Source organism: Salmo trutta, chromosome 24 (genome assembly GCF_901001165.1).
Source record: "Salmo trutta chromosome 24, fSalTru1.1, whole genome shotgun sequence".
NCBI classification, from domain to species: Eukaryota; Metazoa; Chordata; class Actinopteri; order Salmoniformes; family Salmonidae; genus Salmo; species Salmo trutta.
The window spans coordinates 39,509,194-39,523,397 of NC_042980.1; the positions used below are offsets into that span (position 1 = coordinate 39,509,194).

Here is a 14,204-nt window from a genome sequence, read left to right on the forward strand (position 1 = left end):
AGGGCATGAGACAGAGGATTGTGTGGTTTCAGTGGATAAAGCTGTGTGTGTTAACTGTAGGGGTGCCCATGTTGCTGGGGATCGGAAGTGTTCGGTGCGAGAGAGGCAGGTTGAACTGGCAAGAATCAGAGTAGTGCAGAGGGTGTCGTATGCTGAGGCAGTGAAGAGAGTAGAGTAGTATGGGTAAAGGGTGAGCGATCCTGAGAGGATTCCAGTGAGTAGTAGATTTGTGCTTGCACAGAGGGATAGGCCAACGAGTGATTTATGCTTCAATAAGTTTATCTTCTTAGCGTTCATAACAATGGTTATCAACTGCACCTCAGAAATGGAATGTAAATCACAGAAAATAGATGTGGTGGCAGCTGCAGAGATGTATTTGGATGAACAAGATTTGTTTTCAGAAGAGTTTACAGGAGGTGTTGAGTGATGGTGTCCCGTCCTCCCAGGCCATTGGCATGGTGCAGGAGCAGATAGAGTCAAAGTAGTGGAATGGGGTAGTGAGTTTTTAATGAGTTTATGTGGTTGTGTCTAGGGCTACATTTCACTTTCTTAGAGGAACAGGACTAATGAAGATACTTTTATGTATGTAGGCCATGGCTGCGGTCCAAACACTTAAAAGACACACCCTCGTCTACTTACCTTCGCCTTATGCCCTTGGGGGAATCCCTGTCGCCATCTTGGAGGGTGATCCAAATGATTAGCCAAGCAAGGGAAGTTTACAACATAAGCCCCTCAGCCCTCGTTTTTAGTCGGCTTTGCGAGTGTACAATTATGTTCACTCCGGGACCTGAAACTCCCCATAATTCAATTCGTGGCGATTGTTCATCCGCTAAGAAAAGTCAGTGAAAACTTAAAAACAACATTTATAGAGAAGTCAGCATACAAGTGTAAGTAAAAATTAATGCAATTAAGTTAGAAATTGTGCTACTAACGTACATGACTGCATAAATGCGTCTCGTAAAAAGTAAATATGTTTTTGTTTGGGTATCTTTTGGAAATTGTAGAAATAAAACATTTTCCTTCAGAAGTTCCAGCTAGGCAGGCTAACATTAGTTAGTTAATTAATTTGCTAGCTATCATATAGTAGGCGTATATTAATAATGATATATTTAGGGTGTGTCTTTTAAGTGTTTGGACGGCACCCCATGACTGGCCTCGCACCATGACTGGCCTCACTCCAGTACAGTAGGTGGCGGTCTATGCACCTAAAACTTGGATGCGATCCACCAACCAAATCCCAAAGAAGAAGAAGAAGAAAACGGAAGATTACAAGGAAGTGTATTTACAGTCGCGATAACAACAAATTGCCATGCAATGTAGCGTACTGCTATTGTAGTTTATTTTCAGGTGAACATTAAAAACAGGATTGGCATTTGGCAGGCATATTTGATAAAGGCTTCAGCTCAACTCATGGAAGCAGTCGTTTTGTTGGCCATTGTTGTGCGGCTAGCTATCTTTTCTGAAGACGCAGGTAGGCTAATACCGATACGCCCATGCAAGAGGGTACACTGTTCCTCATTGTCCGTGCATAAAAAGGATTACGTGGGTATCAGAGTCCTATTGTAGCAGCTGATCTCGTGATGAGATGATTTACTGGATTACCCCAAAATGCAATCCACTAGGCTATAATATCTCAGAGCTGATTGTGTGATATTTGACTAATCAGCCAATGATTCATCTATAACATAATAAAGATCTGCTTATTTTGATATGATAATGAAATTTCAAATGTTAGAGATATTGCGAATATTTCATATAACATAGGCCTTATTCTTTTTCAAGAACGGCTCATAATAACGGCCGGGAACAGAGCGTATAGAATGGCATCAAACACTGTTTGAGACCGTCCTCCCCAATTAAGGTGCCACCATCCTCCTATGAATAGGGCTATTGATTAGGATAGTCAAGGCCTTTTCCTTGCACAGGTATTATATAGACATAGCTTAAAGAAACGTTCTACTTTATTTAACCTCCAACCTATGTTGCAGTCATTGCAGTTGTATGGCATTGAGGTTTCAATTTCAATTTTCTAACGACCACTGGTTTCCTCTGATGAAAAGTGCCTTTGGAAAGTATTCAGACCCCTTGACTTTTTCCACATTTTGTTAAGTTAAAGCCTTATTCTAAAATGGATTAAATATTTATATGTTCTCAGCTATCTACACACAATACCCCATAATGACAAAGGAAAAAAACACACTTTTTGAAATTTTAGCAAATTTATTACAAATCAAAAACAGAAATACCTTATTTAAATAAGTATTCAGACCCTTTGCTATGTGACTCGAAATTGAGCTGAGGTGCATCCAGTTTCAGTTGATGATCCTTGAGATGTTTCTACAACTTGTTTGGAGTCCACCTGTGGTAAATTCAAATGATTGGACATGATTTGGAAATGCACCTAAAGACTCTCAGACCATAAGAAACATGGTCTCTGGTCTGATGAAACCAAGACGTATGGAGTAACCTACGGTAAAGCATGGTGATGGCAGCATCATGCTGTGGGGATGATTTTCAGCGGCAGGGACTGGGAGACCAGTCAGGATCAAGGCAAAGATGAACCGAGCAAAGTACAGAGAGATCTTTGATGAAAACCTGCTCCAGAGGGCTCAGAACCTCAGACTGGGGGCGAAGGTTCACCTTCCAACAGGACAACGACCCTAAGCACACAGCCAAGACAACGCAGGAGTGGCTTTGGGACAAGTCTCTGAATGTCCTTGAGTGGCCCGGACTTGTGCCCGAACAAACATCTCCTAAGAGACCTGAAAATAGCTGTGCTGCAACGCTCCCCATCCAACCTGACAGAGCTTGAAAGGATCTGCAGAGAAGAATGAGAGAAACTCCCCAAATACAGGTGTGCCAAGCTTGTAGCGTTATACCCAAGAAAACTCAAGGCTGTAATCACTGCCAAAGGTGCTTCAACAAAGTACTGAGTACAGGATCTGAATACTTATGTAAATGTGATATTTACATTTGTTTAATTGAATTTTTTATTTTTTTTACATGCAAACATTTCTAAAAAACAGTTTTTGCTTTGTCATTATGGGGTATTGTGTGTAAATTGAGGGGGGGGGGGGGGTGATTTAATCAATTTTAGAATAAGGCTGTAATGTAACAAAGTGGAAAAAGTAAAGTATTCAGACCCCTTTGCTAAGGCACTATATCTGGACAGTGATATGCCTACCTCCCGGAGGAATGAGATTTTAATCAAATGAAATGAGCTTTGAATCAACTGCTTTCAATGTAAAGAAATGAGTTGGAGCTCAGCTGCACAGCCTGATTCAAAAATAGATGTAGCTTCTGACTGGTTAATCATGTCCCTTCTGTTTCCTCTTCTCTTCCCTCTAGGATCATGTCATCCAAGGAGGGGGGAAAAGGCGAAACTGCTGAATCCGGGGCTATGGCAACACAGAGTTCAATGGTCATCAACAATGGCAGGGACAACAACCACAAGAACCATCATGATGAAGTAGGGAGGTTGCATGTGGAACCAAGCAACGAAACAGGCAGTACGGCAGACACCAGCACAGCAGCCAAGAACTTGGCTTTGCTCAAAGCCCACTCCCTGGATGTGAATTTTGAGGTTGGCGAGGAGTATGACATCATAGAGACCATCGGCACAGGGGCCTATGGCGTCGTGTCCTCCGCCAGGAGGCGGGACAATGGTGAGAGGCTGCTTGGAAGTTTTGGGTTGTGACTGAAAACAATACTAGTTGTCATATCCTTGCTTGCTCCATCCCTGTTATATCAAATCCTCGCAAACTCGTTGTAGGAGCAGGTCCAATGGAGGGAGAACCTTGGATCCTCTTCTCCCATTGGCTTGTGGGTGCTTGGGCCTAGGGGCCTGGGCCCATCTACTTTTCTTATAGGCCTACCTTAAAATATTGCCAGCCGAATACATTAAAAAAAAAAAAAAAAAACGTTTCTTGATTGAAATTACCCATCTAAAATAATCAATTAAGGGGATATTTCAAAATGTTTGTACTTCATATTCATAATCTCCAGCACCACACCAACATAGGTGAAAACAGCATGTTTCTATTAGGGTTGGGAATTGCCAGAAAGCTCATGATACGATATTATCATGATACTTATTGATATTATCACTATGTATTTGCATTTGTGTTGTGATTTGATACTGTGATTTTATTGCGATTCGATGTTACAAATGTAACATACTGCTCACCATATGTCTGCTGCAGAGGGACAAGAGAGAGCCATAAGATGAGTTTTGACCGGTCATGGAAATAAAATTCATGAATACAAATTGACTCCCTCTTATAAAAATAAGTAGAACAAGCTATGAAGGAAAATAGTGTAGTTTTGGTGCAGGTACAGCAAACTAGCTAAAAAATAATATTGCGATTTTGTCAAAACGATATGATATATCGTCAAAAATAATATCCCAATATGTAACTGTATCGATTCTCCACACCAATAATGGGCTCCCCAGTGGCGCAGCGGTCTAAGGCACTGCATCTCAGTGCTTGAGGCGTCACTACAAACACCCTGGTTCAATTCTAGGCTGTATCACAACCGGCTGTGATTGGGAGTCCCATAGGGCAGCGCACAATTGGCCCAGCGTCGCCGGGGTTTGGACGGTGTAGGCCGTCATTGTAAATAATAATTTGTTCTCAACTGACTTGCCTTGTTAAATAAAGGTAAAAAAAAAAATAATTTTATATATATATATATATATATATATATGTCGTGTTTCAGGATGATGTCATCTGAAACACTTATCTTCCACTATTATTTTTACTACAAAACATAGAAACTTGCCATTTTCACATGTTGATGTTGAAGTGGTGCAGGAGATGAAGTTTAAAATGTAAATGTCCCTTTAAGGGCCTCTGTACGATAATGTCCCTTTAAGGGCCTCTGTACGATAATGTCCCTTTAAGGGCCTCTGTACGATAATGTCCCTTTAAGGGCCTCTGTACAATAATGTCCCTTTAAGGGCCTCTGTACGATAATTCTAACAATTAACTATGAATCGATGGCAAACATAGTTGAGTGTTTATTGTTTTACACCTGTCAATCAACTAACTGATCACAGCATTTAACACATTCTACTGCTCGCTGTATAATGTGTTTACAGACCATTCAGTGCCTTCATGGTGAGTTTGTCATAGTGGCAAATGCAAATAATACTAAAATGTACATGTAATGAAGAATACTATAGAAACGTGTATTTAAATGTAACAACACTGTTTAGCCGGCACATCAGCGTGTCAAAGTTAATCATTCCATGCCAAGTGATTTTCATTTTTCGAATGGTTGTGAACTCATTTGGATCTTATTGTTCACTGTGCTTATCTCTCTGCCTGTCCTGTGCAACAATGTATCAATTGAACATCACCATCCAATGTGATCACACCATCGCTCGCTCTCTCTCTCTCTCTCTCTCTCTCTCTCTCTCTCTCGCCTCCCAAACTTTTCCCAGCAATTTATTTGATACGTTGTCTTTGCATTACCCTACAGAGGATGTGTTTATTTAAGATATTTTGCAAAATCTTTATAAAATAGTATGTAGGCCTACTACTGCAGCGAATTGTCCTGTCATGAAAACAAGTTAGCAGATGACAGGTGTAGCCTGCTGTCCTTTCCCCAGGCAGCGCTCCCAGTGCCCAGCTTGAAAAGCTCCCCTATTGATTTATGTTTTTAGGGACAAGAAAATGACGATTCCTACATCACAATGCAGTGAATAATTGTGTTATTATTTACAAGGGAGTACAGAACTTTGGTCGAGGCTTGAGCCTAAACAGATAGTGAAAAGGCATTTGAATATCCACTCAAAAATCCCAGTGTTTTCGAATGCATGTTTCATTGTAAAATAACTGCATCTAGCCTTTGCCTGATTTGGCAACCATTTGGGTCAGTTAATGGTCTACTCTCGACAGTTTACAAAGTCCATAAAGGCACATTCAGGCCAGTCATAGGGTATATTTTGTCAGGATGTGTCAGCATTAACAGATGCCATATGGGCTTCTCTAGCCAATCAGACTCAAACATCCAGCGGCATAGCTAGTTGATGGTTAATTGACAATACGGTAAAACAATATACAACCAACCTTAACTTGGCGATTACTTCCTTGATTTGGAAGGCACCTGTGTCTTATAAACGCCTGTTTCAAGTTACAGGTGGAACCCCAAAAGACAGCATATTCAGAAAAATATTAAATCCACTTTTTGCACTAAGTTCCCTTTCCATTTTAGCTGCTAGAGATCTCGCATTTCCCAACATCTTTGCTGGAACTAGTCATTTCTAAGCGACATGGTCACGGCCAATAGAAGTAGAGGAAAGCGCGCCACAAAGTGCGACCCAAACAACACTTCCGAGAGACCATTTCTCCCTAGATACAAAAAGTGGACTTAATATATTTCTGAATATTTCCTGGTTATCGGAGTTCCACCTGCAACTGGAAACAGGTGTTTATAAGACACTGATTGGTAACCAGTTTATAATAGCAATAAGGCACCTCAGGTTTGTGGTACATGGCCAATATAATAGGGATAATCAACTCGGGGCTCTATGCGTTCTCTGTAAAATAATGCAACTCCGTGGAAGGTTAGTTCCACTCCGCTAGCACACCATGGAACACACTTCCCACGTCATTCATTATTTTCAAGAGAACGCATAGCCCCTCGTTGATTATCCCTTACTTACTCTAGAACCCTTTTAAGGAAGAAATCCATACAGGGATCTAACTACAGTCACGGCTCTAGTTGGGGGGGTATTTTGTCTGAAGTCATTTTGTGGGGAAAAGCTCATTCTGATTGGCTGTGCCTGGCTACGCAGTGGGTGGACCTTGCTCCAAGTGTGTGGGTCTATGCCCTCTCAGGCCCCCCCATGGCTGTGCCCCTGCCCAGTCATGTGAAATCCATAGATTAGGGCCTAATGAATTTATTTAAATTGACTAATTTCCTTCTCAGTAACAAAATCTTTGAAATTGTTGCGTTTTATTTTTGTTCAGTATATTTTTTCCATCTGGGTAACTTATCTACAGGTCAACAAGTGGCAATTAAGAAGATTCCCAATGCTTTTGAGGTGGTGCAAAACGCTAAGCGTACATTACGAGAGCTGAAGATTCTCAAGCATTTCAAACATGACAACATTATCGCCATCAAAGACATCCTCCAGCCTAGCCTCCCTCACTTCAAGTCTGTGTAAGTAACTCTTATTCCTAATTAGATTTCTGGATGCTCCTTATTTGAAAGTACTTTTTTGTTGTTGTAAAGTCGAGAAAAAAAACATAACTTACAAATGACTAGATACAACAAAGCGTTCATTTCTCCATCTTTTCTGTTTTGTCCTCGTCGCTCCTCTTCCAGATATGTGGTTCTGGACCTGATGGAGAGTGATCTCCACCAGATCATCCACTCCCGGCAGCCGCTGACTCCAGAGCACACACGCTACTTCCTGTACCAGCTCCTCCGCGGTCTCAAGTACGTGCACTCAGCCAATGTCATCCACCGTGACCTCAAGCCCTCCAACCTGCTGGTCAACGAGAACTGCGAGCTGAAGATCGGTGACTTTGGCATGGCCCGGGGCCTTAGCTCACATCCCGAGGAGTCCCACTCCTTCATGACCGAGTACGTGGCCACGCGCTGGTACCGCGCCCCTGAACTAATGCTCTCGCTGCACCACTACAGCCTGGCCATCGACCTGTGGTCCGTGGGCTGCATCTTTGCTGAGATGCTGGGCCGCAAGCAGCTGTTTCCCGGGAAGCACTATGTCCACCAGCTGCAGCTTATCCTGTCTGTGTTGGGCACACCACCAGAGGGCGTGATCGGGGCCATCGGGGCCGATCGGGTGCGCTCGTATGTGCGGAGCCTGCCGTCGCACGCACCTGTGCCCTTGGCCAAGTTGTACCCGCAGGCCGAGCCTGCTGCCCTGGACCTGCTGGCCACCATGCTGCGCTTCGATCCTCGCGAGCGGATTGATGTGAGCCAGGCACTGGAGCACCCCTACCTGTCCAAGTACCACGACCAGGACGATGAGCCCATCTGCGTGCCCGCCTTCGACTTTGAGTTCGACAAGGCGCCCATGAGCCGGGAGCAGATCAAAGAGGCCATCCTGGTGGAGATCCAGGACTTCCACCGGCGGAAGCAGAACAACCGGCAGAGGATCCAATTCAGGCCCTTACAGAGGCAGGGTGGTGACCAACGGTCTGCTCAAACCTCCACCGTCAACCTGACCAATAACTCATTGGCTTCCATGTCACGACCGACACCGGTATCGCCGATGCAGCCGCAACCAGTGTCAAAGAGTCAAGCCAATCAGCATCATATAACGACAGGAGGGAGCCAAACTTTTGCCAATCAGCTGCCGTCCTTTAGTAAACAGGCCCCGTCCCTTTTAGAGGTGACCCCATCCCAACGTCTGACCCACACGTTGCCTCCCCTGACCCAGACAGAGAGTTGCCAGGACGTGGACATGCCCAGCGCCAACTCGGACAGCGGGCAGCCTGAGATCATAGACCTGATCACGCCAGTCTCTTCCCAGGGCACCTCACCATCTGAAGCTCTGAGGGAAAGCTCGAAGGTGGAGGAGCTAGTACCCACCAGCCAGGGGGGACCTCTGACACAAGTCAACCAGAGTCAGCCAATGTCTCAGGGCCAGGCTGCGTCTTCCGTGTCCTCCACTTTAGCACACAACACCATGGCCCCTCTGCCCAACTCTGTGCCTTCTCTCATGCTTTCCCAGGCCCAAGCTCAGTCGCTTTCGCAGTCCCTCACTCAGTCATTGTCCAAGGGGGCGAGGGGAACAGCGGGGGCAGGGGAAGGGACCAGGAAAGATGGAGCCATTTCGGAGGACACCAAAGCAGCGCTCAAGGAGGCCTTGCGGAAGTCGGCTCTCAGAAACAAAGCCAGAGGTAAATCGTACAAGTCTACACTTCCAAGTCTCCTCTCCTCTTAAAAAGGGCTGACGTGCTTGCGTCTTACTGTGTTACATTTTAAAGGAATAGTTCAGTATGGGCATTTTAAACATGGAAACTGGTGAACATTGACTTTTATATTGGGTTTTGGTTAGAAACCAAAGCAGTCTCTCCTTGTCCATTGACTACTTTCAATGTAAGGAAACAAATATATATATTGTCTGCACTACCCTTTAACGAGAATATTTCTTGTGTTCTCTCTTCAGATGGAGGTCCAACAGCGCTGAGCATGGATACAGGTGGAGCAGGTCTGACATGCTCCCTAACTTCCTCCCTCTCTCTTCCGGAGCTACGGCGGCCCGTCACAGCCCAGGAGCGCCAAAGAGAAAGGGAGGAGAAGAGGCGGAGGAGGCAGGAGCGAGCTAAAGAGCGGGAGAGGAAGATGAAAGAGAAGGAGAGAAGAGAAGGGGACTCATTGGGTGGGGTTCTCCTGAGCGACAATGACAAGAGCCTATTGGAACGCTGGAAGAGGATGATGGACAGCCGTGCAGACAAATCACAGAACCCCGATGTCGACGCAGCCAAAACTAAGGGCTGCAAAGTAAGTTCTCACCTCAGCGGGAAATCGAGCGAAAACACCCAGGCGGCAATGGCTGTAAACCACACGAAATCGGATAAGGAAGCAGGGGAGATTCAGACTCACAAACAGACGGTACACCAAATAGAGCCCAATCTGTCAGGCATGTTCCAGCCACTAAATACCCAGGGCTCACTGCCTTTCTCTCTGGGCCAGACAAAGGGAGAGGAGATGGGGCGTGTGGCTGTGAGTAGAGGGATGGACATGGTGGAAACAACAAAAAACAACACGCTAAAACCGCCGCAGGGTGAGTACGAAGGGCCAAGGATCTTCAACTGTCTGGGGAATTGGGCCGGGCAGCAGGTAGGGGCCGGGACTTCCCAGCAACAGCAGCTACCCCTTAACAGATCACCCCAAGCCTGCCAGACAAGCTTCCCTCAGCCGCACCCCGTGGGGACTTTCTTGACGAAAGCCCCAGCACTACCATCGAGCGAAACCAATGGCAACATGAGAACAGGGGGTGGTCAGAACAACATCAACTCTCACCCTAACTCAGTCACTAGTGGGGCCGGGCCCATGGAGAAGCTGTGCTCGGCTCTGAGAGAGAAGCCCGGGTCCCACACGCAGAGCCCTCTCTGCGGGGCCTTAGGGGCCCTGTCCCTTCCTCAGCCCAGCTTAGGGTTCACAGACACCGGACAGCCGGGGCACACTGTGGCCCCTGACATCCACACGGTCACACTGCAGCTCTCAAAGTCACAGGTGGGTCTGAGTGGAGGGTATCTGACCTTCCTTTCTTCCTAATCTCACCCTGTCCTAGACCCCCCCTCCCCCTGTTATATATTTTCTTAGCAGTATTGTAGTTATGTATTTTTCATATTTTTATTCTAATCAGAATATTGGCCATATTTTGTCTGGTGGGCCCAATATTTGTTTTTTTGGGGGGGGTGGGGGGGTTCTAAAAGTAGATTAACTAAACCACTAAGCTAGAGGGCGGACTTGGGACAAAATAGTGATAGCAAAATACTGACAGTCAACTGGGTGGGACTTAGCATGGGTTAAAGGTATTAACAATACAAAGAATATACCTTTTTAATACCTTATGAGTTAAATTGTCAAACCCTATCAAAACCCCAAATTCTAAACTGTTTTTACCTCACTTTGTAAACAATGGAATTGTAAACGCTGTATAGCTAGAAAACATAGTTAAAAGTATCATTTTGATCTCATGGATGGTGAGTCCATCCATGAGGAGAACAACATTGACTACTTCATAATCCAAACAGCTCTCCATGGCGCTGCCACAGAAGTGATCAATGGCAAAGATAGGAGGTACTAACCTCTAGCTTTTCTAACTCTATGGTGTATTTGTATTTATTAAGGATCCCCATTATCAGCCATTCCTGGGGTCCAACAACATTAAGACAGTTATATACAGTTGAAAATATTACATGACATTACATTTCATAACACTTTACCCAATACATGTATTGTGTTCCCTCAGGCCATTACTCCTCTATCGCATATTTACAATACAACATCCATGTGTATGTGTGTGTCTTATGTGTGCCTGTGTCTCTTCACAGTCCCTACTGTTCCATAAGGTATTGTTATGTTTTTTAAATCTGATTCTACTGCTTGCATCAGTTACCTGATGTGGAATAGAGTTCCATGTAGCCATGGCTCTATGTAGTACTGTGCGCCTCCCATAGTCAGTTCTTGACATGGGGATTGTGAAGAGACCTCTGGTGGCATGTCTTTTGGGATATGCATGGGTGTCTGAGCTGTGTGCTAGTAGTTTAAACAGACAACTCGGTGCATTCAGCCTGTCAACACTTCTTACAAAAAGTGATGAAATGAATCTCTCCTCCACTTTGAGCCGCAAAAGATTTCCATGTTGTTAGCTCTGTGTACATTTAAGGGGCCAGCCATGCTGCCCTGTTCTGAGCCAATTGTAATTTTCCGAGGTACCTCTTTGTGGCACCTTACCACACAACTGAACAGTAGTCCAGGTGTGACAAAACTAAAGCCTGTAGGACCTGCCTTGTTGATAGTGTTGTTAAAAAGGCAGAGCAGCGCTTTATTATGGACAGACTTCTTAGTTACTGTTGTATCAACATGGTTTGACCATGACAGTTTACAATCCAGGGTTACTCCAAGCAGTTTAGTGACCTCAATTTCCACATTATTTATTACCAGATTTAGTTGAGGTTTAGGGTTTAGTGGGTGTTTTGTTCCAAATACAATGCTTTTAGTTTTAGGAATATTTAGGACTAACTTATTCCTTGCCACCCATTCTGAAACTAACTGCAGCTCTTAAGTGTTGCAGTGATTTCACTCGCTGTAGTAGCTGATGTGTATAGTGTTGAGTCATCCGCATACATAGACACACTAGCTTTACTCAAGGCCAGTGGCATGTCATTAGTAAAGATTGAAAAAAGTAACGGGCCTAGACAGCTGCCCTGGGGAATTCCTGATTCTACCTGGATTATGTTGGAGAGGCTTCCATTAAAGTACAGCCTCTGTGTTCTGTTAGACAAGCAACTCTTTATCCACAATATAGCAGGGGGTGTAAAGCCATACAAGTTTTTACATCAGCAGACTATGATGGACAATGTCAAAAGCTACACTGAAGTCTAACAAAACAGCTCCTACAATCTTTTTATCATACATTGCTCTGAGCCAATTGTCAGTCATTTGTGTAAGTGCCGTGCTTGTTGAATGTCCTTCCCTATAAGTGTGCTGAAAGTCTTGTCAATTTGTTTACAGTAAAATAGCATTGTATCTGGTCAAACACACATTTTTCCAAAGGTTTACTAAGGGTTGGTAACAGGCTGATTGGTCGGCTATTAGTAACTGGAATAAGCAATTTCATAAGTGTCAAGTGTAGCATCTGGTTGGTCCTCATTACACACCACAGACCAACACATATTCTTTACATCAACAACATAGATGTTGGTGATGCCAGGTTTTAACGTCTCGTTGCCTCTCTCAGGTGGAAGATGTGCTGCCTCCGGTGTTCTCTGTCACCCCTAAGGGCAGTGGGGCAGGGTACGGAGTGGGCTTTGACCTGGATGACCTCTTCAACCAGTCCCTCACTGACCTCCAGCACGCAGACCTCAGAGACAGGTGAGTCAAGCTTTACACCTACACCATCATTCCTGGAACAGTGCTGCGAAAGACTGTGAAAATAAATGATCAGCCAGCATAGTACAGTTTCAGGTCGGCACTATAGTGTAAACGGGTATAGATTTTACTGTGTATTTACAGGTACCCTAACAAGTCTAACACATTTGTGTATCAGTGCGCTATGAAAACATAATTAATTTGCTTATGTTAAACACAGTTTAAACAAGTATACCCCAGAAATCACTGTAGATGCAAATGTTATACCATACATACATTTGGAGTTGGTGTACTGTCAGTCAAAAAGATAATTAGCACCAGCAAGGGAACGTTTATCAAACCCTCACTCTCTTTTCTCCTCCATCAGTTACAATGACTCAGGCCCCCTCTCGGCCTCCCTGCTCTCTGATTGGCTGGAGGTGCACCGCATGACTCCGGCTGACCTGGAATCGCTACAGCAGGAACTACAGCTAGGATCTCCCATGATCCTCTCTGACTCCATCCCCTCTGACACCTGACTCCCTCCTTCTGGAATAACAACCAAGTCACTGGAGGTAGAAATAGCCCCTTACCAGACATCAGATTGCATTGTCTGCGTCCCAAGTGCATTCCCCACACAGTGGGAGTAGGTAAACTTGGGAGTAGGTAAATTGCCCCTAAATACTATACAAATAGTCTAGTCCCAGATCTGGAACTGCTATACAGGGTATTTCATCCCCTAATGGTACCTTTAGTCCCTATGTAGTGCACTACATTTGATCGGGCCCATAGGGCTCTGGTCAACACTAGACTCTTGTGTCCCTACATTTAGACGTTTCCTAGAAAGGAGGAGTCTGAGCTCTGGGTTATATGCTTTGTAATAGACACTCTAAGGATTATCTATTTAATTGTTTTTGTTTTTCTAGCATTTCTTCATACAGTGTTCATGGTTCTTTTAATAAAGATCATTGGGTCATAACTTGTATGATTGCTGCTGTTTTACAACGGGCCCTGAAAGAGAGGAGAGAAGGTGGTTTGTTAACATAATTGTAGCCTATGCAGGTTATTACACCAGCAGGGGGGAAAATACATTGATGAAATCGCAATTAATACAATCGCAATGACTGGGTCATGTTCATTAGGGCACGCAATGGAAAAGACTTTGTAATGTTGTTTTTTTTGTGTGTGTTTGTTATGAGTCCAGGTAGTCCTACCGTTTCAGTCCGGTTTCTTTCGTTTGGTCTCTAATGAATACAATCCTGATCAGGAATGATTTATTAGGAACAGGCCAAAACTCAACGTTGTCACTATTAAAGCAACCCTGTTGAATCCTCTTTGCTACCATTCGCTGTCAAAAAGTTGTCGTTTGGTGTTATTGGAGAGTTGAGGGGCTTGTAATTTGAGAGTTGACAATCGTTCACCACAGTGAATGGGTGTGAACGCATGAACAGAAAATGGAGATTAGCGTTGGCAGGTAATCATGTTTCAACATGTTCAGTGCAATATTAATCTGTTGATCATTATACATTTACAAAACATAGGTTGCCACTCAAAAGAAGAACATTTAAAACAAAGAAATACATAGTTTAAGTAATAGTAAATTCCGTATAAGCAGGATAAGAAAAAGTGGGCCTCCACCCCCA

At 44.2% G+C, this 14,204-nt stretch overlaps 1 protein-coding gene across 3 annotated transcripts; it reads left to right on the plus strand.

Annotated features, from left to right (window-relative positions):
* The first annotated feature begins 1,115 nt into the window (after nucleotides 1-1,115).
* mapk7 (mitogen-activated protein kinase 7) lies at nucleotides 1,116-13,920 on the plus strand. 3 transcript variants are annotated; one of them, XM_029712139.1, is made up of 7 exons: nucleotides 1,116-1,471; nucleotides 3,349-3,665; nucleotides 7,011-7,170; nucleotides 7,336-8,879; nucleotides 9,149-10,218; nucleotides 12,452-12,585; nucleotides 12,950-13,920. In XM_029712139.1, exons 2-7 carry the CDS (start codon nucleotides 3,353-3,355, stop codon nucleotides 13,098-13,100), a joined length of 3,372 nt encoding a protein of 1,123 aa, XP_029567999.1. In that variant the 5' UTR covers nucleotides 1,116-1,471; nucleotides 3,349-3,352; the 3' UTR covers nucleotides 13,101-13,920. The 3 variants fall into 3 exon arrangements, with proteins under 3 accessions (XP_029567999.1, XP_029568000.1, XP_029568001.1); XM_029712140.1 differs by having other exon boundaries at nucleotides 1,116-1,347; XM_029712141.1 differs by lacking the exon at nucleotides 1,116-1,471 and adding an exon at nucleotides 1,481-1,861.
* Nucleotides 13,921-14,204: the final 284 nt, after the last annotated feature.

Excerpts from the sequence above, each read along its gene's own strand:
- mapk7 (XM_029712139.1), top strand. The coding sequence starts at position 3,353 with ATGTCATCCAAGGAGGGGGGAAAAGGCGAAACTGCTGAATCCGGGGCT. Across the intron at positions 3,666-7,010 it reads CGCCAGGAGGCGGGACAATG|GTCAACAAGTGGCAATTAAG; the intron begins GTGAGAGGCTGC and ends ACTTATCTACAG. Across the intron at positions 7,171-7,335 it reads CTCCCTCACTTCAAGTCTGT|ATATGTGGTTCTGGACCTGA; the intron begins GTAAGTAACTCT and ends CTCCTCTTCCAG.